A 27,513-nucleotide genomic window follows, 5' to 3' on the forward strand; every position below is an offset into this window, starting at 1 on the left:
ATGGCGGACGTGCTCAGCGTCCTGCGACAGTACAACATCCAGAAGAAGGAGATCGTGGTGAAGGGAGACGAAGTCATCTTCGGCGAGTTCTCCTGGCCCAAGAACGTGAAGACCAACTATGTGGTTTGGGGGTGAGTGCGGCCGGGCGGTGGGCTGGGGGCGGCGTGGGGCGCCCTCAGGCGACCTGGGTCCCAGCCCCTCCCCCCGGCTCCCTAGGGGACGGGGAACGACGGGTGCTTTGGGTGAAAGTTTTTCACCGGAGCAGAAGTTAGACTTTTCGGTGAGGAGGGAAAAGGGGGGAGCAGCGTCTGGAGTGGTCCATCCCTTGAAGTCTCGGGAAGCCCCAGGGGAGGAAGCATGGGAGTTTGTGGCTTTTGGGATCATGTTCACCAGTAGGGACTGAGTGGTGGCAGTGTGTGAAGGTGCATCAAGGAGCACACCGTCCGGTCCCCGGGATGTCTCTTTTTGTTCTTTAGTTTCTCCTCTGTCTCCGAGGCTGCCCTGCCTTGTAGCTCTCTCTGCTGGGCTTTGCAGCTCCGGGTCTTGTTCCTTCTCCTTCCGTGCTTCCCTCCAGAAGAGCTGGAAGGGGAAGCACCTCGGTGGAGTTAGGACGGGAACGAGGTCTGATTGCGTCGGGAGAGTCAACAGAATCTGTGTTAGAGGTGAAGGCAGGAGTTTCTGCAGGGAGAAAGTTGTTGTGAAATGGAGCGGGCTTTGCAGGTCTAAGTCAGAAATGGAGGGGGTGCGTGTTTGCAAGAGAAATGTTTTGGAACGTTGAGCCACGTGGGGTTTTCCGAATTGAAGTCATTAAGGAAAACGTGGAGAGAGAGGTCTGGTTGGCAATCGTTTGGGGTCTTTTTAGTGATGTCTCTCTCTCTTTGGTGTTTGGTTTGGGTGATTAGAACCGAGGGCCAGAACTGCCATTGTCGTTTCGTTGGATTGGACGGGAGCAGTGGGGTTTATGAAGAGTTGATCAAAAGCTAGGGGAAATTTACTTTGTTGGTTGGCTGTTAGTTTTTTGTTTTGTGGCCTTGAGGGTTTATGATTTATTTAGCTGTGTGAAATGTTGATGAAATAACATCATTCTGAGTGTCCTGTATTTTGTCCTTCCGAAAGAGTTGGCACAGACAGAATTACATTTGATTGGAGTCTTAACTTTTTTTTTTTTCCTTCTCTTTAAAAAAATGGTTGAGTACTCCAGGTGTAGGGCAGCTCAGTTGAGAAATAGAAAAAATTGGTAGGACTCTGGTCCCTCTCTCAGAAGAGAGGAACTTAATCAGAATAGAGGTGATGAAACATAACTTGATAAGAATTGCGTTCTAGTTCTTAAGAAGAGAGCAGTCACTTCTAGCTTGGGGCATCAGGGAAGGTTTCATATAAGTGTGTTTTGCATGTCAAGATGCTACACATTTTTCTTGAATAAGTGAGAGAACAAATGAATAAGCTTTAAAGAATGGGTGGGAATTCTGAGGGTGAAATAAGGGGTTAGGTCCAGGACCAGGGAACTGTAGGCCTTAAAGGCGTGAGCGCTGGAAAGGAAATGTTTTGACAGCGCTTCAGTGAAGCCAGGAATGAAAAAGGAATGCTTAGAATAGTAGATTGCAACCTTTTAGGACAGTGAATTGCAGCAGGAAATAGGTTTTCATTTACTACTCATCCCTGTGTGCACGTGTAACCATGTACACATTCGTAACATTAAACAGCACTTACGCTTATTGTGTGCAGTGCTTTCTGTTATTTTGTTTTTCTATATCTTAAAAAAAACCCTGGTTGTTACCCATATGTTAGATTTCAGAGTACAATAATTGATAGTGGCGTGTGGTTTGAAATATGGTGATCTAGAGGAAAACTGGAAAGAGAGGCTAGGAAAATAGGTTTGGGGCTGATTATACTGAGCTGTCTTCAGATGAATTCAAATACCGTGTTGACATTTGTAGATGGGAGAATGTAGTAGGCAGCGTGGAATTGGACGCTAACGTTTGTTGAGTGAGTGGTAGTTTGTGCTTCTGTTAAAGAGCTTGCACCCTGAGACACCATTGCTTTATCACAGGTAGAATTCCTTCTGGTTTTACACCACTGGTTTAATTATACCTCTGAAATTCATTATTATGTTTACTGTAAGAATGGTGTTAAGGATGTTGTTCTGCAGTATCTTACTTAGGAGACAGGATAAATGTCTTGTAAGCTTCGCACTGGTAATAGTGCGCTTCTCCTAAACAGTTTGATTGTCTTCTCTTATGGATCCTCTCCAGTCTGTAACATTAGGTTTCTCTCTCTGTTGACAAAGCCTAGAACCTAATTTGGGCCAAATTCTAAAAAGTGTGTAGTACCTTCGAGTATGAATATGATTTGCTTTCCTTACTTCTTGCTTTTGTTATTGTCTATGTTTGTGTTCTTTTTGCCCTAAGGACAGTTCCACTTATTAGGTTTCATAGTTGGTGTGTTTTCGTCAGCCATGTTAAATCCATTGTTGGATGGTGAAGAGTATAGATCAGTTAATACATGCAATAGAGCCCAAAAAGTTGAATTAGAATTGTGAGTAAAAAATTTTGCCTTCGTGGCGGGCCCTGTGGCTCAGTGGTTAAGTTCACATGCTCAGCTTTGGTAACCCCAGGGTTTCGCTTGTTCGGATCCTGGACGTGGACATGGCACCGCTCATCAGGCCGTGCTGAAGCAGCATCCCACGTGCCACAGCTGGAAGGACCCACAATAAAAATATTCAATTATGTACTGGGGGGATTTGGGGAGAAAAGGCAGAAAAAAAAAGAATTCCTTTAAAAAAACTTTATGCCTTATTTCAGGACTGGAAAGGAAGGCCAACCCAGAGAGTACTACACATTGGATTCTATCTTATTTCTGCTTAACAATGTGCACCTTTCTCATCCTGTTTATGTCCGACGTGCAGCCGTAAGTAGAATCCATTTTAAAACTTTTTTGATTTAATTGATAGTAGGTATCATTTGGCATGGATAACCTCCCTCATGGGTTTCATATTGAAGGAAGGAAAGGTTCGTCTGTATGAAAGTCTCCTGGAGGGTCAAAATAAGGCCACTGTGCCTTAGGCAGATTTTTAATCTGTGACTTTTCCATGTCAAATCTGGGTAATGTGTACAAGAACAGAAGTTTTAACGACATTTATAGAGACGTTTTACAAAATTATGAGCTGGTGGAAGGACCCTCATATTCCGAACTCTAGTTTAATCTCAAGAAAACTTTTTTTTTTGGCATCAGAAAGAATCAAGATTAACAGACAACTTTTTAAAATTAATTTTCAGTCAATTTAACAGAATTCTTTCATACTTTATTGATGAATTCGTTTTCAATTTTGCCTGCTTTGTGCATCTCAGTGTTTGAACACTGCTTTTCTGAACAAGAAATACATATTTACTGTCAAATACGTATAGAAAAAATCATATCTAGGGGGAAACAGAGAAATAGTGGGATAAAATAGCAGCAGCTCGCTCTATAAAGCTGTAACTCAGATCTCTAAAAACTGAAAGAGGCAGTAATTTGGATGTTTCGTTGGATATATCCATTCACTTTGGGGTGGTAAAGATGATCCCGACAGTTGGTTTGGATTTAGAGATTCTCTTCTTAGGGAGTGGTTGTAGCACATGACTAGTAGCTATAACTGATACTGTGGGCCTTGGGACCCTTGGTCACATAAGATTGATCTCCTTTGTTTTTCTTAAATACATGATAGACTGAAAGGACAGAATTCTAAAATTCGAGGGTTCTACCAATTTTTTCTCCTCACTCCTTTTTGTTAGTTGCTCTTTCTTGTGGTCAGACCATTTCTGAAATAAGTTTTCCTGACCCGTAGCTCCTGTTTTAGTGTGAGTAGACGTATATCTTTTTCACTTGGCTGTAATGGGTATATAATTCATTAGTGACTAAATGATGAAGTATGTTATCAGACTTAGAATCAGTAATTTAAAGAAAATTAATTCAAATCTTTTCACTACGATATTCCATGTAGAGTAGTTTTTAAAAACAAGTGCGAAAAACCTGTGGAGTCTTAAATGTTTATACTCATAAGCAGAAGTTAAAATTTAGCCTACGCTAAAAAAAAAAGAGTAATTTTAAGTGATTAAACATAGTTCAGGGGCTGGCCCTGTGGCCGAGTGGTGAAGTTCAGAAGCTCCACTTTGGCGGCCCAGGGTTTGGCAGGTTTGGATCCTGGACGTGGACGTGGCACCACTCATCAGGCCCTGCTGAGGCGGCGTCCCACATGCCACAACTAGAAGGACCCACAACTAAAAATACACAACTATGTGCCAGGGGGCTTTCGGGAGAAGGAAAATAAAATCTTTAAAACAAAACAAAAGCATAGTTCATCTCTATCATGAGGGAGTGTGTACAGAATGGTTGGTGTGGTGCAATGTAATCAGTACTCAATATAAGATAATTAGCCAAAGATCCCACGGGTTCCTATTGCTTCATGGTTTATATGAAGTGGCAAAGGGATTTTGACTATTTAATTCTGCAGCACCAGTTTTTCCTGTTCTCTGTTGTTTGTTTACATTATAAAAATGATATAGGAAATTGTCGTAATTACAGGATTCATTGAATTCATGGCCTGATGATGATTTGGGGCCTCAAGTATATAGGTTTCTTTGTTTTACACACTGCTTTACAAATAACTAGTGTGGAAGATTAAAGGAAAATTACCCATTTTACCAAAATAGATACCTTTTCTAGATTTAACTTTTTAATCTTTTTTCTCTGCTTACAGAATTTATACACACCCAAGAATAAAAAGGAAATGTGTAATGTAGAAAATAAATCACCATTAACATTTTCCTGTATTATCTCCTAAATTTTTTCCCATGCTTGAACAACACATGCCTATTGTTAATTATGAAAATAGTTTTAGTGTCTGTATTAGTTTATTTAAAGGGTTGAAGTAGAATATTTTGAGAAGGTCTAGTTTGTGTGAGAAAAGAAAGCACTTTGGAAGCATTGCATATGATGAGCAAGCAGTGGGACTAAAAAGATATTTGCCTCAAATATGCAAACCATCATGAGTAAAATTAAAAAATAGAGTAGGCTGAGGGAACAAAAAAGACTGGGATTGATAGTTTAAAGAGGGATAGGGTCACTGTTTTCATTTCTAATGATTATCTTTTGTATATCTTACTCGAATTTCAAGAATAAAGTTACCAAAAATTAATACGCTTAACATTTTTCAAGATTTCTGTTAGTTTCTTTTTAGTCTAGTCATTTTCTACAAATGTAATTCTAAATAAACGTTATCAAGATGTGTTGGAATACAGTTGAGACATTACATGATGTATATCTTTACCAAGTTTCTTACAATTGTTATTGATTTGATGTTTAATTTAAAATTTTGACTGCAGACTGAAAACATTCCTGTGGTTAGAAGACCTGACCGAAAAGATCTGCTTGGATATCTCAATGGTGAAGCATGTGAGTGATTTTTGGATTGCTCTCACTCTTAAATAGATGTTGTTTCTTTTTCTCCCCTGTAAGAAATCAGAGGCAGTGGGAAGAGAATCTGTATTCCTCCTGAAGAATGAACCCCCCTGCAGCTATGGGCCTGTGCTCTCCTTTCCAGTTGTAGTGAATGCACTGTCTTTCCTCCTGAGGCCAGACACCCCTTCCTTGGGTCTGGCGTCCATCTCCTTTCGCACTGGCAGAGACTGTCTTTGTAAACTGTTGCTGCTCGCTTGCATCATCAGTTTTCTCCTTTCTTCTACCTCGTTCCCTTTAGGGATCTCTCGTTTAAAACAGTTTTTCGACCCCAAATTCCTACTATCTACTGCTCTGTTTGTCATTGTCTTTTCACTGCGAAATTCTTCCCAAGAGTTGTGATATCACTGCTTCCTCTTTACCTCTGATTCTCTCTTGAATCTGCTCCACTCGGGCTGTCTGCCTCACCATCCCACCAAAATCACCCTTGTAAGGCCAGCACTGACTTAAGGATCGCTAGATCCTGTGGTCTCTCTTATCCAGAGCTTACTTGACCTCTCACCAGCGTTTGGTACTGTTGATCACTGTTTTGGAAAGCGTGTCTTCACCTGGCATTTGAGGCATCAGACTGTTGGTTCTCTTTCTACTCGTTGTCCACTTCTCGTTTTGTTTTGCTTACCTCCTTGTCTCCAATGCTGACCTGTTCCTGAGCTCCAGATGTATGAATTTACTGTCAGCATATTCCCTTGGATATTTAATAGGCAGCTGAAATTGAACATATCCAAAATAGAATGCCGATTTCCTCCTTCCCTTCTCCCTGCAAACAAAACTACAACAGTGAGTCTGTTCTCCTACTGTTCCCATCTCAGTAAATGGTATCCCATTCATGTAGTTGCTTAGGCCAAAAACCTGGAGAATTTCTCTTCTCTCACGTCCTTTTCATCAGCAGGTCCTTTTCTTTACCTTTAAAAGTCTGATAACTTGTTTACCTAGTACTCCCACCCTTCCCATCCTTCCTCTTTAGACTGTTGCGTAGCCCTCTCACAGGTCCCCACTCTGTATTTTCTACGGTGTAGTCTGCACCCACCAGTTAGAGTGACCTGTTTTTGAAAAAGCCTGTAAACTTGATCATGTCAGTCGTCTGTCCAAGGCCGTCCTGTGGCTTCCCATCACACTTGGAATAAAGCCCATGCTCCTTGTGCTGACACACCTGATCCTGCTTCTGCTTAAATCTCTGTGACCTCCTCTTCTGCCGGTCTTCCTTTGCTCACAGCAGTCCAGTGTCCCTGGGTCTTTGAACTGTTCTGACGCTTAGAGCCTTTGCTCTTGCTGTTCCCTCTGTGTTCACTTCTGCTTCTCTGCATTGTCACAGGGTCACTATCATCACCTCATCCAGATCTGTGCTCAAGCATTGTTCTGTCAGAGAGGACTTACGTGACCACTCTAAAATATAAAGTAGTATTGCTGTCCCCATACTGCTTTCTGTGTGTAGTGCCATCCTGGTTTATTTTTTATCAAAACCCTTGTGTTGAGCTGAAATCTCATATTCGTTTGTGTGCATATCTATCGTCTGTCTGCCCCACTCGAGGGTATACTCTAGGGGGCAGACAGTTGAATACCCAGCGTTGAGAACAGTGGTTGACAGTGGGTGCTCACCTGAGTAAGGGGGTCGTTGTTAATTTGCTGTCTTACGGAGTATGAGTAAATTGATGTAACAGAACTGTTGAGTCTTACCTTCCCTGGGGTGGCGTTTACTGCCTTTAAGGAATCAGTAGCTGTCTTGTCACTTTTCTGCTCCACAGTGAGATTGATTTGCCCAGAGCCTCGTGCATGGTGGAAAGAGCATCGTCAGGAGTGTCTTCCTGTGCTGTCCTCATTGAGCATACAGCAGGCACTTACTGAGTGCTTATTTTCAAAGGCATCGTGTTGGGTGCTGTACAAAATGCAAAATCCCTGTCCTGAGCATGTTTCCCGTCACGCAGGGTAGACTGGTAAACAGACGGTTAGAACCCCGGGGAGGGTTCGGGAGGGGTCCTGATCCTGCTGCGAGGAGGATGGAGGTGAGGAGGATAGGCAAAGACTTTTTTTTTGAATCTCATGGTGCACTTGTTAAAACTAGATTTTTTTTTTTGCTTCAGAAGATGTGTCATAGAGTTTCAGATTCTCTGTTTTTAGTGAGTATCTCAGGGGAGCCTGCTCCCTGGGCTAGTTGGGGGCACTGCTTTAGAGCAAATGGGTTTTCTTTTCCGAATCCAGAAAAAGAGTTGCCCTTTATCCATCCATGTCATTTCCTGTAGTTTCTATAGGACAAATAAGTTGTCATCAAGTACACTGCTTTGCTAATTTTTAAAAAAGGGCTACTTTAATGATTTAATGAAAAAGTCAAGCAAATCTTAAGACATTCCATGTTTTTGGACAGGAGTACATAACAGCTTAAAGGTGTCAGTTCTTAACATAGTTTATACGTTTAACATGATCTCAATACAAATCCCTACAGTTTTTTCTTGAAGGAAGGGTGGAACTAGAGAAGATGGTTCTAAAATTCATTTGGTAAAAAGTTTTATAAAAATTTGGAGAAGACCAGTGAGAAAATACTAGCCATTCTAGAGTTTAGCACTTATAATAAAGCCTTCGCAGTGTGAAAAATGTGAATGGATAAACTGCTGGAACAACTTTTTTATTTGTTACATGTTAAATTATGTGAATTTCACATGATTAACAAGACACGTCAAATCAGTGGGGAGAAGGTGGGATTGTTCAACTAATATGTTAAAGTTGGAAAAGTTCTTCATTATATATAAAAGAAGACATGACAAGCTGGGAAAAGATTTCAACTCATGTAGTAAAAGGGCCAGTCTCACTAATATGATGAAGTGGTCCTCAAATAGATATGTAAAAGGTCTCCAACCCAATGGAATTATGACCATACAATTCACAGAAAAGGTGATAAATCATAGGAAACATGCTTAATTTCGTTTGTAAGAAGAGAATTGCAAATTTAAACTATACAGAGATAGCAAGTTTTTTTTTTACCTGATAAAAAACTAGAAGTTCGGTAATACACTCCAGTGAGGCTATGAGGAAACAAATATTCTTGTGTACTGTTGATTGTAGTGTCAATTGATATAACCGCCACTGAGGAAATTTGGCAGTAACGTATCATCACAAATTTGACATGGAAATCCTACATCTGGGGCTTGTCCTAGACGTGTGTTGGGAAATGGGTGAAGCAGTGTATACAGAAAGTTATTCATTGTGCCACTGTTTGTAGTGGCAAAAGTCTGTTTGAATTGAGCTGCTCATCCATAGGGAACTAGTAAAATAAATTGTTATTAATCCATACAGTAGAATACTGTGTAGCTGTAAAAAAAAAAAAAAAAAAGAGTTAATATGTAATATGCTATCTTTTGTGTAAAAAAGGGGAAAATAAAAGTATCAGTTTGTATTTCTTGCATCTACAGAAAGACACCCTGGAAGGATATGTGTATAAAAGATTTAACAGTAGTTACCTAGAGGGGTGGCAACTAGGGGGATGAGGACAGGTACAGCCCTTTGTTATCATTTCATTATTTGAACCATTCAAAAACTAAATGGTTTTAATTTAAAAGATACGTGAAATTTTTTTTTTACCAATTGTGAATAACTAAAAATTCCATTTTTAGAGTGAATGCTAACTTAAAAAAAACTTTTCCCTTATATACATATGTTTATTTTTTTTAAAAAAATTTATTTTATTTTTTTTGAGGAAGATTAGACCTGAGCTAACATCTGCTGGCAGTCCTCCTCTTTTTGCTGAGGAAGACAGGCCCTGAGCTAACATCTGCGCCCATCTTCCTCTGCTTTATATGTGGGACGGCTATCACAGTGTGGCTTGTCAAGCGGTGCCATGTCCGCACCCGAGATCCGAACTGGCGAACCCCTGGCCGCCAAAGCGGAACCTGCGCACTTAACCGCTGTGCCACTGGGCCGGCCCTGTGTTTATGTTTAGATCCATTTTTATGTGCTTGTGTTGTGCTATTGGGGTATGCTCTTTGAAGTGACCAGTTGATTTCAGGCAGATTGTCTCAATAATTTGTAAGTTAAATTGTTAAAAACAGTTTGTCCTCTGGGCCGGCCCAGTGGCGTAGTGGTTAAGTTTGCACACCCTGCTTCAGCGGCCTGGGGTTTACTGGTTCACATCCTGCGTGTGGGCCTACCCACTGCTCATCAAGCCATGCTGTGGCAGGCATCCCACATATAGAATAGAGGAAAATTGGCATAGATGTTAGCTCAGGGCCAATTTTCCTCAGCAAAAAGAGGAAGATTGGTGGTGGATGTTAGCTCCGGGCTAATCTTCCTCCAAAAACAAGAAAGTGTGTTCTCTGATAGACTGTCTAATATAGATTAATCGTTTATAATAAAATGATTTACAAAGCTACTTTTAAAAGTTATTTTTTACTGGGGGAAATCACCATGTATAAAGTAAGAAATATAACAAATCTTGAGCATTTCACTTGTAATCATATCCAACATATGTGTTTAAATGTTGACCTTCTCACGTCAGTCTTTTTAAATCTTCAGCAACATCGGCAAGTATAGACAGAAGCGCCCCTCTAGAAATAGGTCTGCAGCGATCTACTCAAGGTATGTCTTACTCAAGGTAAAGTTGATCTACTCAAGTTTATGTTGAACTTTCAGAAACCTATGCCAAAACTGTACCTTTATTTACTTCTTTTTTCTTTCAGTCAAACGAGCTGCAGATGAGGTTTTAGCAGAAGCAAAGAAACCACGAATCGAGGTAACGGAACTTTAAAGGTGACGCGTGTTGTTACGGAAATTGGGATTGTGTAGCAGTAAGAATTCTTCCTTCATGGTGGTCCTAGGAGCTTTTTTCTGGAAAAATTGTAGTAGAATGAAGAGTTGGTTAGTAAGTTAGCTTGGGCTATAGTTTAAGATCTCTCACGTACAAGCTGTGTGATGCACAAATCGCTTTATTTTCTTTGCCTTTATATCCTTACTGATGAAAGTCTTAGGCTAGATCAGGGGTCGGAAACCTTTCTTTGTAAAGGGCCAGAGAGTAAATAGTTTAGGCTTTTCGGGCCATTTAGTCTCTGCCCAGCTCCTCCCGCCTGCTGCTGTGGTGTGACAGCAGATGTAGACAGTACATGAATGCGCAGGTGAGGCTGGACTCCAGTTCACTTGTACCACACAGACGGCGGGCTGGGTGCGGCCTTTGGGCTGTGGTTTTCCTCCCCCTGAATAAGGTGGGGTGGGAGTTGGCTTCACTCTTAAGAGCTGTGAACATGAAGTGCTTGTTGTAATTACTGCTTAAAATATTGACATATCAGTCTACATATTTTTTGTAGCATTTTATAGCCAGCAAGTGAAATATTAATATTGGTAAATAAGGATAGTTCATGTGAAATAGAAGCCACCTAAGAAATGCAGTTACCTTTGGAAAGAAAATTTCTTGACCCATTGATGCACTGCATAAAGACAGTTAAACCTTAGGTATTTTAATTGTACGATCATGATACTATTTAAATTTGTAAGAAGCTCCAGATCTGTTACATATAAAACCCCCTGAAAATGGAGGACTATGCACTAGAGGCAACTTAAAATCTGAGAAATGACTAAACTGGTCACGTGTCAATTAACAATATAGGAATAACACTTGTAGTCATCACTAGTGTTAACAGTCCCATAAATCTTTTCATTTCACACTAGCATAAAAACCAAATAGGTGTACATTTGCCTGCTACCTAAATAGCAAAGCATCCACTATTAAGGACAAGAAAGGTAACTTCAAGGGACAGGCTTGGTTGGTAAGTACACACAGTAGAATCATTGACAACCATTGATACAAAGTAATGTAATTTTAATTAAGCATACTCTGAGACATGGGCCTGAGTTTTTTTAGGTAAAGAGAATAATGGTAATGAGCTCATTGTTATTCCTCTGTGCTAGGTGAGGTTCTGTGTACTTTGTGTGTTTTAACTCATGTCATCCTTACCACCTCCTGAAGTTGACAGTTGCTCATCTGTGAGCAGACGGGCTCAGACAGAATGAGCGACTTGCTGAGGTTCACACAACCAGGAGTAGAGCCCATTCTGCTATACTGGGTACAAAATTTTGTGGCAATAAACTGAACTCTCTTTGTATGAAAGGAGGTTATGACCCAGTATGAGCAAAACGAGTGAATTTATGGATACTATTTATTTGGCAAAACCTGAAATTCACAGTTTAATTATTTGAAAAAATTGAACATGTCATAAATGCTAATTTACTAGGATTTCAGTAACTTGAAAAATCAGCAGGAAATAGCATAATAAAATATCTTCTAGAGCATTTATAGAGTTAAACTGAGTTATGTAAACAGCTGTCTAAGATAAACAGGTTTCAGTTCAGCAGATACGCATTGAGAACCTGTGAGGCTCTACTGGGAGAGAGAAACCCTGAGGGCAGGGTTCCCATCTGATTAAGGTCCAGACTCCACTTGTCTGTAAAACCAGCTGTCTCCTAAGGAGCTTGAGTGATTTGTTATGCTTTTATACAAAAGGCAAAAATTAATGCGTTTGCTAAAATATTATCTTTGCCTTCACGTCAACAATATGTCTGTTTTAAGAGTTTTACATGATAGATTAATATTAGAGCATGAATTGGAGCACATCTTTGTGGATATCTCGAATATATTGATCCTTTTTCATGCAATTTCATATCCCATTAGCCTCAGACTCTGACTCTGATCCTCAGTTTTCTCATTTGTTGGATGTGGCATTGAACTACATCAGAGTTACTAAGTTTGATTTTTAAGTAACCAAATGCTTTTCAGACCAAATTTTACCTAAAATTCTAATCTGCAAGTTCTCAAAGCTGAGCTACCAGTGTTGGATTCAGACAAGAAGTGACCCATTGAGCACTGTGTAGGAACTCTTAATGTTCTGAGGAACGTGCTTTCCAAACCATTAAAGTTTCGCATCTTTTGTTTTGATCTCTGCTGACGGGTTCGGGACCTGGGGCAACAGATGGAAAAGATGTAGGTCCAAAAATGAAATTTTGATTGTGGTGAAGGCTTTGCATACAATTTACCTATACACTTTCCTGAAGAGCAGGCATTTATTTGTTGTATGATGTCTTTCTGAATAAAGATAGCCATGATATATTATGGGAAGAACATTTAATCATAGAAAAAAGTTAACTAAAGTTTTTTGGTAAGCTTATAGTCATTTCTACTCTTATGTGATGCAACATATATTTATTCTTGTTCTCTTTATGTAACTAAAAGTAATTTTAAAATTGACCCAAGGCCAGTAATGCCTGGAGCTTTATAGGTGGGAATTGATGTAAGGAAAAGTTATGTGCAGTGTTTCTTTCATTCTAAAGTTAAATAAAAATGTAAAATATTCACTAACGTCAGGATGAAGAGTGTGTGCGCCTTGATAAAGAGAGATTGGCTGCTCGCTTGGAGGGTCACAAAGAAGGGATTGTACAGACTGAACAAATTAGGTAAGATTTTCTTCAGTAGAAAGTGGGCAGTCAAGGTGTATGTAAGTGTATACGGAGCAAGCGATATTACTGTGCTGTCTACACTTAATTACCTCTTGCGCTCATGATATGCCTCTGGGCCTTAACTTCAAAAGAAGGTATGTGGGCATGTTTTATGATGGGGGATTGGAAGCCATTGTGCTCATTATACTTCTGGAAAGCTGCCCTCTTGATTCTCTTGCAATATTGATCTTTCCTCTTTAAAATTACTCCATAATCCAGGCCACTTCTTTATCACATAATCGTTTGTTGATTTACAGCAGAGGTCAGCAAACTTCTGTAAAGTGCCATGTGTTAAATATTTTTGGCTTTGCAGGTCAAGTTTCTTCTTTTTGCAACTATTCAAGTCTTTTGTGATAGGGAAAGCAGCCATATGCTGCTTTCATTCATAAATGAATGTGTGGCTGGATTTGGCCTGTGGTCTATATTTTGTTGACCCCTGATTTTTACTATAATTTAGAATCACTTCATGATTTTTTTCTAGGCACAGTATATTGCTTTTGGAAGTTTTATCCAAACTTGAAAATTCAATGCAGATTTTTAAAAGCTTTATTGAGGATAATTGACATGCAGTAAACTGCACATATTTAAAGTGTATAAGTTGATAAATTTTCACATATGTATATGTCTCTGAAACCATCATGATAATCAAGATAATGAATATGACATCCTCCCCATATATTTCCTGTATGCTTTTATAATTTCACACTTCCATCCCCACATCCTCCTCTCACCAGGCAGCCAATGATCTGCTTTACCATAGATTAGTTTGTTTTTTTCTAGAGTTAAATATAGATGGAATTATGTTGTATGTACTTTTTTTTGGATCTCATTTCTTTCACTAACAATTATTTGGAGATTCATCCATGTCATTGGATGTGTCTGTAGTTCATTCCTTTTTATTGCTGAGTGCTCTTCCATTGTATGGATGTAACACTGTTTTCCCAGTCTCCTGTTGATGGACCTTTCATTTGTTGTTTTTTGGCTCTTACAGCTAAAGCTATAAACATTCGTGTACACATTTTTGCATGGACATAGGTTTTTGTTTCTCTTGGGTAAATACCTAAGAGAGGAACGATTGGAACAGACAGTATTGTAGATTTAACTTTTTGAGAAATTGCCAAACTGTTTTTCAAAGGGATTGTACCAGTTTACATTTCTACCAGCAGCATATAAGACTTCTAGTTTGCTCCCATCCCTGTCAGTGCTTGGGATGGTCAGGCTTTTTAATTTTAGCTGTTCGAGTAGCTATGAGGTGCCATCTCACTGTGGTTTTATCTTGCACTCACCTCGTGATTGATGATGTTATAAGTATCTTTTCATATGCTTATTTGCCATCTTATATCATCTTTGATGGAGTGTCTTCAAATTTTTGTCTTTTTTTTATTGGATTTTTTTTTTCATTACTGAGTTTTAGAAGTTCGTTGTATGTCCTAGATACAAGTCCTTTTTCAGACATATGCTTACAGTCATTTTTTCTGGTCTGTGACTTGCCTTTTCATTCTCCCAGCTGTGTTTTGAAGAGTGGAATATTTTAATTTTTATGGAATTTCTCATTGTGTTCTTTTGTGAATTGCATTTTGGTATTGTATCTAAGAAATGTTTGCCTGAACAAAGTCCATAAAGATTGTCTCCTATATTTTCTTGTAGAAATTTTAGTTTCAGGTTTTACGTTTAAGTCTGTGATCTCCTTTCAGTTAGTTTTTTGTGTATGGTCTGCGGTATGGATCTAAATGCACTTATTTGTTGTGAGACGGGGATTGAAGGTCAGTCTCATGCATGTGGCCAGCCAGCTTCTTCAGCACCGTGGGTCTCCAGTGAGTTGTCTTTGCACTTGTGTGAAGAATCGGTTCCTTCGTGTGTGGCTCTGTCTCTGGACTCATTCTGTACCATTGATTTGTCGTTTTGCCAGTACACACTATTTTAATTACTGTTTCTTTATAATAAGTTTTGAAATCAGGTAATGTTAGCCTTCCGTCTCTGTTCTTCTGTTTCTAGGGTGTTTTTGCTACCTCTGGTTCTTTGCTTTTTGATATGAATTTTGGAATTAACTTGTCAGTTTCTACAACAAAGCCTGCTGGGATTTTGATTGGGATTGCATTGAGTCTGCAGACCAATTTGGGGAGCATTGACATCTTGAAAACATTGAGTCTTCTGACTTATGGACAAGGTCTATTTCTCCATTTATTAATGGAGAGAGATTTAGGTCTTCTTTAGTTTCTTTTAACAATATTCCATAGTTTTCATTGTACAGGTCTTATACATCTTTTTGTCATATTTATTCACAAGTATTTCATACTTTCTGATGCTACTGTTAGTGGCATTTTTAAAAAATCTCAATTCTTGATTGTTTATTGTTAGTATAGAAATACAGTTGATTTTTGGGTATGGGTCTTGTGTCCTGCAACCATGCTAAACTTATTGATTCATTCTTGTAACTTTGTTTGTGGATTTCATTGGCTTTTCTACATAGCCAATCATGTCTACACATAAAATATATCTTTACTTCTTTCTTCTCAACTTGGATGCCTTTTATTTCTTGCCTTGTTGCCCTGGCTAGACTCGCTGATCCAGTGTTGAATTCGGCAGTGAGAGTAGACATTCTTGTCTTACTTCATCTTAGGGGAAAGCAGTCTTTCACCAGTAAGCATGTTAGCTTAGGTTTCTATGTAGATACTCTTTAACAGGTTGAGGCAATACCCCCACTTTTTTTTTTTTTGCTGAGGTTTTATCAGGAAGGAATGTTAACTATTGCCAGATGCTTTTACTGATTCAATCGAAATGATCATATAGTTCTTTTTGGTTAATGTGGTGAATTAAATTAATTTTTTGAATGTTTGCATTTCCTAGATAAATTCTCCTTGGTCCTTTTATTAGTTATGTATTTTGCTGCGTAACAAATTAACCCAAAACCTAGAGGCTTACATGACCCACGTTTGTCACCTCTCAGTCTCTGTGGGTCCGAAGTCTTGGGATGACTTAGGTGGCTTCTCTGCTTCAGGGTATCTCTCAAGGCTGCAGGTAAGGTGTTGGCCAGGACTGTGGTCTCCTGTGTAGACTGGATTGGGGAAGGATCTGCTTCCAAGCTCCCTCCTGTGGTTGCTGGCAGAGTTCAGTTCCTTACGCTCCAGTTCCTCAGATGTTACCTAGAGGACTCTGTTCGTTCTTTGTTGCATTTGGTCTCTTCATATACTATTTCACAATATTGCAGCTTGCTTCATCAGAGTGAGCAAGCAAGAAGGCAAGAGAGAGGTCAAGCAAGATAGAAGTTACGGTTTTTTATAGCCACATTTTTAGAGTGACACCCTGTCTCTTATACGGTACAGTCCTGCGTCACTTAACAACGGGCACACATTCCGAGAAATGTGTTGTTAGGTGATTTTGTTGTGTGAACATCAGAGCGTGCTTATACAAACCTGCGTGGCACAGCCTCCTACACACCTAGGCTATGTGCTGCTCATCTGAATGGGACCACCGTTACATGTGTGGTCTGCTGTTGACTGAGATGTCAGCATGGGGCACGTGACTGTCTTCCATTCATTAGAAGCAAGGTGCAGCTCACACACACGCACGGGGAGGGGCTTACATGTGGGTGTGAATGCCGCGGGGTGGCTATCATTAGTAGTCATTTCAGAAGCTGGCTGCTACAGTCATGATGTATTACGCTTTTTATATATTATTGAATTAGATTTTAAAAAATTTATGTGGAGTATTATGAGGGATGTAGTTTTCTTAGAATGTCTTTGTCTTGTTTCATGTCACGATAATTCTGGTCTCAGAATGAGTTGGAAAGTGTTTTCTTCTCTTCAGTTTTCTGGAAGACTTTGTTTAGAATTGGTATTTTTTCTTCCAACATTTGGGAGGATTTACCACTGAAGTTATGTGTGCTGTAGTTTTGTTTTTATATATTTGTTTAAGGTAAAGTTTTTAACTACAAGTTTAATTTCTTTAATAGTCATAGGGCTATTCTCTCATAATGCTATGGTTCTCTCTCTCTGTTTTTTGAGTGTTTCTTTGAAAGAATTTGTCCATTTCATGTAAGTTGTCAAATTTGTTGGCATAAAGTTGTTTGTAATATCCTTTTATTATGTCTAGAATCTGTAGTGATGTCCCCTCTTTCATTCTTGATGCCAGTAGTTTGTGTCTTTCCTGTTAGTTTCCTTATTAGTCTGCCCAAAATTGATAATTTTATTGATCTTCTTAAAGACTCTGATTGGAGTTTTTTCCCTCAGTCTTTTTTTTTTTTCCTCTTTTTTGATTCTTTGATTTCTGCTCTGATCTTTATAATTTCCTTTCTTCTGTTTACTCTGGATTTAGTACACTATATTTTTATAATTTTTTTTTTAAAGATTTTTATTTTTTCCTTTTTCTCCCCACAGCCCCCCGGTACATAATTGTATATTCTTCGTTGTGGGTCCTTCTAGTTGTGGCATGTGGGACGCTGCCTCAGCGTGATTTGATGAGCAGTGCCATGTCCGCGCGCCCAGGATTCGAACCAACGAAACACTGGGCTGCCTGCAGCGGAGTGCGCGAACTTAACCACTCAGCCACGGGGTCAGCCCCTATTCTTTTTGTAGTTTTTATGGTGGAAGCTCAGGTCATTGATTTCCGTCTAAGCCCTGCTTTAATGGCATCTCATAATTTTGATATGTTGTGTTTTCATTTTCATTCACTTCAAAATTACTTTCTAATTTCCCTTGTGATTTCTTCTTTGACTCTTGGATTGTTTCAAGTGAGTTGTTTAATTTCCAAATATTTGGGGATTTTCTAGAGATCTTTCTGTTATTGGTTTCCAGTTTATTCCAAAATATGGTTATGCTTTATATGACTTAAATCCTTTGAAATGTGTTGAAACTTATTTTTTGCCCCCAAATGTGATCTGTCTTGATAAATGTTCTGTATGCACTTGAAAAGAATGTGTACAGGCACACTTCATTTTATTGTGCTTCACAGATACTGTATTTTTTACAAGACCCTCCACCAGCAAAAAGATTACAACTCACTGAGGGCTCAGGTGATGATTGGCATTTTTTAGCAATAAAGTATTTTTTAATTAAGGTATGTACCTTGTTTTTTTAGACTTAATGCTATTGCACACCTTATGGACTACAGTGTATGTAAATGTAACTGTTATATGCAGTGGGAAACCAAAATATTCGTGTGACTCACTTTATTGCCATATTTGCTTTATTGTGGTGGTCTGGAGCTGAACCCACAATATGTCTGAGGTATGCCTGTCTTCTGTTGTTTTGGAGTGTTTTACAAAGGTCAGCAAGGTCAAGTTGGTTGATAGTGTCAGTCAGTTGTCTTCTATATCCTTACTTGTTTTCTGCCTTACTTGTTTTATTAATTGTTGAGATAGGATTGTTGAAATCTCCACCCATGGATTTCTCTGTTTTTCCTTGTACTTCTGTCAGATTTTGTTCTACCTACTTTGAAGCTCTGTTATTAGGTGTAAATGTTTAGGGTTTGTGGTGTTCTCTTGATGAATGAATCTTTTTATCATTATGGAATGACCTTCTTTATCCCTGGCAATATTCTTTGTTTAAAAAATCTACTTTTACTCGTGTCATTTTTGCAACTTTCTTTTGGCTTATGTTGTTAGCATAGTATGTCTTTTTCATCCTTTTACTTTTTAAAAAAAATTATGGTAAAATACACATAACCTAAAATTTACCATCCTAACCATTTTTAAGTTTACAGTTTAATAGTGTCAAGTACTTTCACATTGTTGTACAACCATCTCCAGAACTCTTTTCATCTTGAAAACTGGCGTCCTTTTACTTTTCATCTGTATGTCTTTATAGATTAAATGCTTTGCTTGTATGTTTAGATTTACACTTAATGTGTTATTGATATGGTTAATTTTAGTTGATCATTTTGCTATTTTCTATTTGTGTCTTCTGTTCCTTGTTCCTTTTTTTGGACTTTTGGATTAAATGAATATTTGTTGTAATTCCATTTTATATTTTTGTTGGCTTTGTAGTTATACCTGTTATTTCAGTTTGCCTATGGGTTTTTAGTATGCATGGTTTATGGCATGATAGTCAACCTTCAGGTGTTCCACCACTTCATAGAGAGGATAGAAACCTTACAATAGGATGCTTCCACTTCTCTCCTTTTGGCCTTTGTGATACTGTTGTCATGCGTTTTACTTACATATATGTTGTAAACACCAATATGCATTGTTCTTATTTTTGTTTGAAGTTTTGTTTGAGGTATTCTTTTTAAAGAGATTTAAATAATAAGAAAACATTCTTATAGATGTACAGATAACATTTCCATTGCTCTTCATTCCTTTATGTAGGTCCATATACCCATTTTATTTTCCTTCTGCCCAAAAGATGACATCTCTCTTTTTTTTTTCTTTTCTTTTTTTTTTTTTTTACAGATTTTATTTTTTTTTTCCTTTTTATCCCCAAAGCCCCCTGGTACATCGTTGTATATTTTTAGTTGTGGGTCCTTCTAGTTGTGGCATGTGGGATGCTGCCTCAGCATGGCCTGATGAGTGGTGCCACGTCCGCACCCTGGATCTGAACCAGCGAAACCCTGGGCCACCGAAGCGGAGTGCATGAACTTAACCCCTCAGCCACAGGGCCGGCCCCAGCAAAAGACTTCTCTTAACTTTTTTTTTTTTTGGGTGAGGAAGATTGGCAGTGAACTAACATTTGTTGCCGATCTTCTTCTTTTTGCTTGAGGAAGATTGTCCCTGAGCTAACAATGGTGCCAGTCTTCCTCTGTTTTATATGTGGGACACTGCCACAGGATGGCTGGGTGAGTGGTGTGTAGGTCCGCACTTGGGATCCAAACCTGCCAAATCCACCAACCCTGCATTGCTGAAGCAGAATGTGTGAACTTAACCACTGTGCCGCCAGGCCGGCCCCTAACATGTTTTTTGTGTGCAGGTCTGCTGGTGATTAATTCTTTCAACTTTTTTATTTCTGAAAAAGTCTTTGTTTTGCCTTTTTTCTCTTTTGAAAGAAATTTTCACTGGGTATAGAATTCCAAACTATATCTTTTTAAGTACTTTGAAGATGTTATTACCATTGCCTTCTTGATTGCATTGTTTCTGATGAGAAGTCTGCTGTCATCCTATTTTTGTTTCTTTTTAATGAAATGTATCTTTTTTTCCTCTGGCTGCTTTAAAAGTTTTTACTACTGCTGGTTGCGGGTCATCTAATTATCACATGACTTGGGGGAGTTTTTGTCATGGTTCTTGTGCTTGAGGTTCATTGAGGTTCTTGAGGGAATTTTTGGGTTCCTAATTGTCATTGAATTTGGAAAATTTTTGGCATTGTTTCTTCAGATATTTTTTGTTTCCCTCTTTCTGGACTCCAGTTACTCCAACTCTGCTTGAAGTTGTCCAACAGCTTGCTTATGTTTGTTTCTTTTTGTGGATTCTTTTTTCTATAGTTACTATAGTTGTATAGTTCACGATATTTTCTTCTGTACCTGTATTTGCGGTATGTTTGCAGTCTCTAACATTGTATTTCTTATCTCTTGACGTTGGTTAAATGTGTAGTCCATGTCTCAACTTGTTGAACCTCTGAAATACAGTTACATTAGTTATTCTAATGTCTTTGCTAATCCTACATCTGTGTCAGTTTGCAGTTGGTTTTGATTTAGAATTCTTCTCATTCTGGCTCATATTTTCCTGCTCCTTTGACATGCCTTGTATGTTTGGATACTATGCATTTTACATTTTACCTTTTGAGTGCTAGATATTTTTGTATTTCTCTAAATTTTCTTTAGTTTTGTTTTAGCACATAGTTAAATCACTTGGAAATAGTTTGCTCCTTTTGAGTCTTGATTTTAAGACTTGATATTTGAACCATGGTACTTAGGGTAATTGTTCTGCCCCCATTGCTGAGGAGAGACTGTTTGGAGCACTCTCCCCAGTGCCCCATGAGTTTGAGGCTTTTCTTCTGGCTGGTGGCAACTGGTGCTGTTCTTCCCCTGTGTGAGCACCGGGTGTTGTTCTCTCTGATCCTCCGGGGTGATTCTATACCCGGTTTCAGTTTCCTCTTGCTCGTGTGCTAATCAGTATTCTCTGGAATACTCGCAGAGGACCTTCTGTGGGGCTCTCTCTTCTCAGGTGCTCTGCCCTGTCACTCCCAGCCGCCTGGTCTTGCTGGACCCTCAGCTCCATTTTCTCGAATCAGGGAGTTCACTGAGTTTGGCCTGAGTGCTCCTCCCTGTGCCCTGTTGGAAACTTTGAAGCAGTAAGCGGCAGCACTCATCGGGCTCATCTTACTTGGTTTTCATTTGTCAGAGATCACTGTCTTTGATCGCTTGATATCAAGCATCTAGAAAACTATTGTTTCATGTATTTTGACTGGTTGTTTCAAGGCAAGAGGATTAATTCAGTCCCACTTACCTCGTCTTGGCTGGAAGTAAAAGTCTGAGTATGAGTCCCATGTATGGTTGATTATGAATTAGAAGAGTATTTGAATTTTACTCAGGGTGTGCTGGTGTGCTTTAGATTTGGAGGGAAAGTGCATAGTATTATATAAAATGCGTCAAATACTAGATGCATGTTAAGCATCTCTTATAAAGGACTTTAATACCTAATACAAATAAACTGGTATACTATATAATACTACCACAGTTAAACCTACAGGAATTCCTGTCCTTTTTCCAGATGTTGTTTAAATGTATTTCAGGTTTGTCATCTTGTGATTAGAGTAATAATTTTGTCAACTGTTGTTAAGGTACCCAAACACTCTTTAACTCTTCTTCTCATTTTACATTGTGAAAAACGACAGTAAGCTTAAGATTATCGTCTTAATAAAATCTATACTTTCAGTGTTCAGTGTTTTTTTTAAAATAGTTCTTAAAGCTATTTTGCCTGTTGTTTGAAAAGCAAGTAAAGGAAAGAAAAAGAAAACTTCAAAATATGGTTTCATCTTCCAGACATTAAAAGAAGTATATATTTATGTGGCATATAAAAGTCTCTGTCACGTATAAAATTGATATATTGTGCGTTGTGACTTGTAGGTTTAAAACCTTGAAATAAATTTCAAGGAAAACCTAAGCTTTGAATTCTTTACAGAATGAATTTTTCATCCTCCTTCCAGGGTGGCACGAGCACATGCATGTGTGTATGTGTGTTTGTATAATTTGCATAGATAGGACATTACCAAATAAAAGGCTCAGAAAATATGAAGACAGTGAGTTCTGAGACCATATTAATGAGCTCTGCTTTTTTGAAGGGGAAGAGATTAAAAAGCATGAAGATTTTTGTTGCATTGATCCTTCTAAGAAATTACAAGTTTGCCCCTAGAGTATTGTTTCTACATGGACTCTTTATCTGTAAAAATCTTATGTGATTATAAAATATCAAGTTTGTCATTTTTGCAGGTAAAAAAACCTTAAGTATTGCCACTTAAAGTGCTTTTACCAGAAACTTATAAATGTAACAATATATTTATGTTGTGCTCAAGAGATCCTTGCTGTGAAAATTAAAAAAAAGAAATTGCTTTCAGGTCTTTGTCTGAAGCTATGTCAGTGGAAAAAATTGCTGCAATCAAAGCCAAAATTATGGCTAAGAAAAGATCTACAATCAAGACTGACTTAGATGATGATATAACCGCCCTTAAACAGAGGAGTTTCGTGGACGCTGAGGTAGATGTGACCCGGGATATTGTCAGCAGAGAGAGAGTGTGGAGGACACGAACAACTATCTTACAGAGCACAGGAAAGGTAATTAAAATATTTTACCCATTCATTAGAGATTTAACCAATCTGTGATTGGTTACAATTTGCTATTAGGAGGAGGTTTCAGATTTTATCTCTGAAAGATCAGTAATACTGTAGATTTTTCAGTGGCCACGTTTACCATTCCTTGCCAGCGTATCGTTGGTCATTGGTCTCCAGAGAAGCTGATGGAAAAGTCTGGAAGTGCAGGCTTCTTGATTTACAGCTCATCTGTCAATTCAAAGAGTCACCCAGTTTTCTCATTGATCTCATTTTTGCGTAAACCTAATGAATAGGAAATAATGATGACAGGCTCTCTGGTCATTAATATCATTATTAATTTTTTCCCCAAAAAGTAAAGAACTTATGAAATCCATCAGCAAACATTTATTGTGTGTGTATTTTATACATTCTAGTGTGTAGATGTAGCAATATTTATTTATTAGTTCCTTATTAATGGAAGTTTTCTTTTTTTTGTTTCTTTTGCTATAGGATTGTGGGATTTTCTTCCTTCCCTTTCTCCTCCTTTCCTTTCTCCTCTCCTTCCCTACCTTCCTATTCACGATTACAAATAATGCGTTAAAAAATCCTTGCACATATACCTCTGTGCATTTATGTGTGTACAGCAAAAGGGTTAATTCCTAGAAGTGAATTGCTGTTTAAAGGAGATTTGTACTTTAAATTTTGAAAGATAATAATTTGAAAGATATTGGATGTCCGTTATCTTAATGGATCTCAGAAAGTTTGCGTGGATTCTGTTTCATTTATTTATTTTCACCTGTCTTTTCCTCCCCTCCCTCCTGATATTCTTTTAAATGTTTGTTTTCCCCCGATGCACAGTTGTTCATGGTGGGGATTTGGTAAGCAAGTTTGTAGAAGTGTGTGGGATTCCTGATGGAAGGGAACTTCAGCATTGCTTTAGGCAGACTGGGTTTGTTTGCAGATTTTGGATTCTGGCCTTAAATTTATGATGCCGTTTTAGTAGGAATAAAAGCTGCAAGGAAAGAGTGTATGAAGGAAAGAATTCTTTTTCTTTTGTACTTTGCCTTGTTTTAGAAAGTACTTGAGGTCAAGATTAAGAATTATTCTCCAGAGTTTAGAATTATAGAGAAATCTGAGAACGTGAGTAAACTTTCATTTTTGTATTTACAATAAAGTGATCTGTTGATACTCATTTTCACTGCCTAATATAGGTACTAGATAAATATTGTGACTTATATTGTTCTACCACTGTTCATTACAATTGTTGAAAAATCTGAATTTCATACTAAAGGAGTAAAAACAGGTGCTAGGCCTCACCTTACTTTTAGACCAAGCATGAAGTTTTCAGGTAACTGAGGTGAACAATTTTCCTTGAGCTGTAGGTGGCAGGATTGTACCATCCTTTCAAAATTTAGCATTCTAATTTAATTTAGTGTTGTTTGCACCACTGTATAGTTTTAAAAGTAAGTTAATAATTCAAGAATTGTTTGGTAGCTAGATTCGCTTCTATGAGTATTAATATTTTAAAAAATCAGAAGAACTATTTTGACTGATAGCCTCTCTGCGTACTGTTTCCACGTGCTAAACTCGAAAAACCTTTTAGGTGCTCACAGCCCTAGAATGCCATAAGATTTTAGACAGACCTTCATTATTACCAGGTATCAGGGCCTTCTTATTTTCTGAGTTTCCAGAATAAAAGGCAGGTTCAAGATCCCATAAGAAATATAAATACATCCTTTTGTAGTTATTTTACTCTAGCAAGGACCCCACATAAAACAACCTGGTTTTATAGTGCCATTAAAAACACACTTTTAAGCTTATATAAATTATTATATGTTTTTAGTTTAAAAATGATAAAGAGAGATTACTAAAAGGAAGATAATCACCTGCAATTCGACCACACAAAATTAGGTAATAACATTTTGATTGATTCTTCTGGAATTTGTGTCTCTCACGCAATACTTTATTATTTTTAAAACAGTGAGATTTGATTTTCATATGTTTTCATGATAGGATTAAGATGTTGTTTGCGTGTGCCACCGCGTGGATCTTTGCGCTGCTGGTGCAGGAGCAGTGCTGGTGTAACGCCTGGCATCTTGGCCTGAATCAAGGCATTGGCACCAGACTTTACTAGGAGACCTTGCATTCTTCATCCACTAATGATGTCCTTGATGAAAATAAAAATTACAAAATTTGTTAAATCTTGACTTTTGAGTAATGTCTTTCTATATTTTGTGTGGTGAAATCGGAATATATAAAGCACTTCCGCGTACCAAAATCTGATGGCTGTCTCCACGAATAGCGCTTGTGCCATTGTTTAAGTTGGGTGTCAGACCAGCTGCTTATTCACAGAAAACCATTTTGTATTTGAATAACTATGTTATTCAGACTTGCATATTTGACATTTGTTTTTCTGAAAATGAAGGAAGTCTCTTCCTTCAAGGAAAACAACTGACAGTATTTCTTGCCAATAATAAAATGTTAGCTTTTATGAAAATATTAGAATTTTTGGAAATTTCTTTTTGCTACCTTGACCTTACCAGCTTCCTAATTCTTAAAGACTTTTGTGATGAGTTCTGTGATATTAACAAATATAATTTATTGATAATTGTATAATACATGTGTTAATATTTGGAAAATCTTCATAACTCAGTGATGGGTATTTTCCAGATGACCAGGGTTTGCTGTTACAAAATCATGTGTGGATTGAAAAAATCCGTTTCAACTGCAAAAGAGACCAATGGATTTTAAAGTAACAATGCGAAAAGTTTATGGGTGTGGTCTCCGCATTGCAGTAACCTTTAAGAAACGACAACTTACTGAGTTTTAGTGTGATATCAAGGAACACCCACAGTAGTCTGACAAGCTTTTATAATACTCCTCCTTTTCCAGCTCTCTCTGTGAGGCTAGATTTTCTTTATATACTTTGACCAAAACAAAGTATCACAACAAATGTTGAATATAGAAGCAGATAGGAGAATACAGTTATCTTCTGTTAAGCTGGACAGTAAGGAGACTTGCAGAAATTTGAAGTAGTACCACTCTTTCATGTCATTACTTTTTGTGCAATTTGGAAATTAGTTTTTCATAAAAATATTTATTTTTACATGGGATAGTTTTTTTCTTATATTTGAAGGAATTAATACAGTCATGTATCACTTAATGATGGGGATATGTTCTGAGAAATGCACCGTTAGGCGGTTTTGTCATTGTGCAAACATCATAGAGTGTATTTACACAAACCTAGATGGTATATCCAATACACACTTAAGCTATATGGTACTAATCTTATGAGATCACTATTACATATGTGGTCCACATTGACTGAAACGTCATTTTGTAGCGTGTGCCTCTATTTTAAAAATATCTCAGTTTTAGTTTCTAATGTGATGAATATTGTAACCTCTGTAAACCAAAGCTCTCAGTTGGGGGGGCAGTAATTTTTAAGGGTGCAAAGTGGTTCTGAGACCTTTATTTGCTGTCCTGAAGAGCTATAGGAACTAGCAAGTATTGTCACTGGGGCAGTGGTAACAGTTATGTTTCAAGCTATGTCTCGTCTTGTATGCATATTTATTTAACATCTCCAAGCCAGGCCCTTGGTGGGCACTAACTGGACGTGCATTGGTTCTAGCTGTCACAGAGGTTATATTTAACAGAAGACAGAAAATTAAATAAGCAGTAATTGTGACATACGACATCGTAAGGTAGGCACCCAGCAAAGGCAGTCAACTTGGTCGAGAGTACAGGGGAGAGAGTGATAGGTAAAGAATCAAAAGGAGTGAGGTAGGTGAAGGAGTGAGGTGGGACAAAGTGGTCCAAACCGAAGAAACAGTATTCTTAACTGTCTAGAGAGAGAACTGCTGTTGCATTTGAGGTTTGTGAGGGCAGGGACCCGTGTCTCCCTTGGCCATAATTTTATCTGAGTGTCAAGCAGGGTGTTTGGCTTATAGTAATACCTATTGCTTAAAATGATAAGTAACTGATAAGCAGAATTAGAAGAGCCCCAAAGGAACTGTCGGACATTAGAGCAAAAACTAAGGGAGAGTCTGAGAGGTGTGAAGAGAGGAGTAGTCAGATGAGTCAGCATTGTTGAATGTTGCTAAGACTTTTTTTTGTGGTTCATGCAAGAGTTTATTAAGTTTTTGAAAATACTTCCCAACGTATGAGTCTTTGAAAAGTGCACAGTGACTCCTAACAAATAGTATCTCAAAACTTTCAACGTCTCATAAATTGTAGCAATCTGAACTTAGCACTAGAGTTCGTTATACCCACAAGAGGTGTGGTAATTAAGAAGGCTCTTTGGACAACAGATCTGTCATGCTTTTATTTTACGTAAATGTTAACTTGTTTCCTGGCTACAGGTTTGAATACATGCACAATATGAATAAATTTATAGCCGATTATGCAGTTTAAGTAAAATGAAAATAAATGAATAGCCCTGGGTTTATAATAATCAGTCTTTGGCTCAGTTTCCCAGTAGTAGTCGATTTTTAGTTATGTGTGTAACAGTAATGCCTCATCATGATATAGTAGGGAAGAATTAATAGGAAGAACACTTAGTTTGAAATTGTTTATTAAGTAAACTTACTATCTTTGAGTATGTAATTTTAAGTGGGCTTAATTAAGATTCGTTTATGTTTTAGAATTTTTCCAAGAATATTTTTGCAATTCTTCAATCTGTAAAAGCCAGAGAAGAAGGGCGTGCACCTGAACAGCGACCAGCCCCAAATGCAGCACCTGTGGTAAGAATTAGTACTGCTCATATAGTAATCTTGAGGGAAATGATGCTTGTTTTTCAGTAGCGTTGTTTAGAAGACATCGCATCTTAAAGTTTTGGTCAGTAGGTTCTAAACCTTTTGCTGCTTCAGCATACTTGAA

The 27,513-nt window shown here is 38.1% G+C and overlaps 1 protein-coding gene across 1 annotated transcript in view; it reads left to right on the forward strand.

Annotated features, from left to right (window-relative positions):
* CDC73 (cell division cycle 73) overlaps positions 1 to 27,513 on the forward strand; it is a 117,964-nt gene continuing 90,451 nt past the window's right edge. Inside the window, exons 1-8 of the mRNA XM_046678482.1 lie at positions 1 to 131; positions 2,802 to 2,907; positions 5,361 to 5,430; positions 9,994 to 10,056; positions 10,158 to 10,210; positions 12,830 to 12,918; positions 22,443 to 22,659; positions 27,279 to 27,377. Of these exons, the coding sequence (XP_046534438.1) occupies positions 1 to 131; positions 2,802 to 2,907; positions 5,361 to 5,430; positions 9,994 to 10,056; positions 10,158 to 10,210; positions 12,830 to 12,918; positions 22,443 to 22,659; positions 27,279 to 27,377 (828 nt within the window). The remainder of the gene's footprint in view (positions 132 to 2,801; positions 2,908 to 5,360; positions 5,431 to 9,993; positions 10,057 to 10,157; positions 10,211 to 12,829; positions 12,919 to 22,442; positions 22,660 to 27,278; positions 27,378 to 27,513) is intronic.

The sequence above is a fragment of the Equus quagga genome, chromosome 12 (assembly GCF_021613505.1).
Source record: "Equus quagga isolate Etosha38 chromosome 12, UCLA_HA_Equagga_1.0, whole genome shotgun sequence".
Classification (NCBI taxonomy): domain Eukaryota; kingdom Metazoa; phylum Chordata; class Mammalia; order Perissodactyla; family Equidae; genus Equus; species Equus quagga.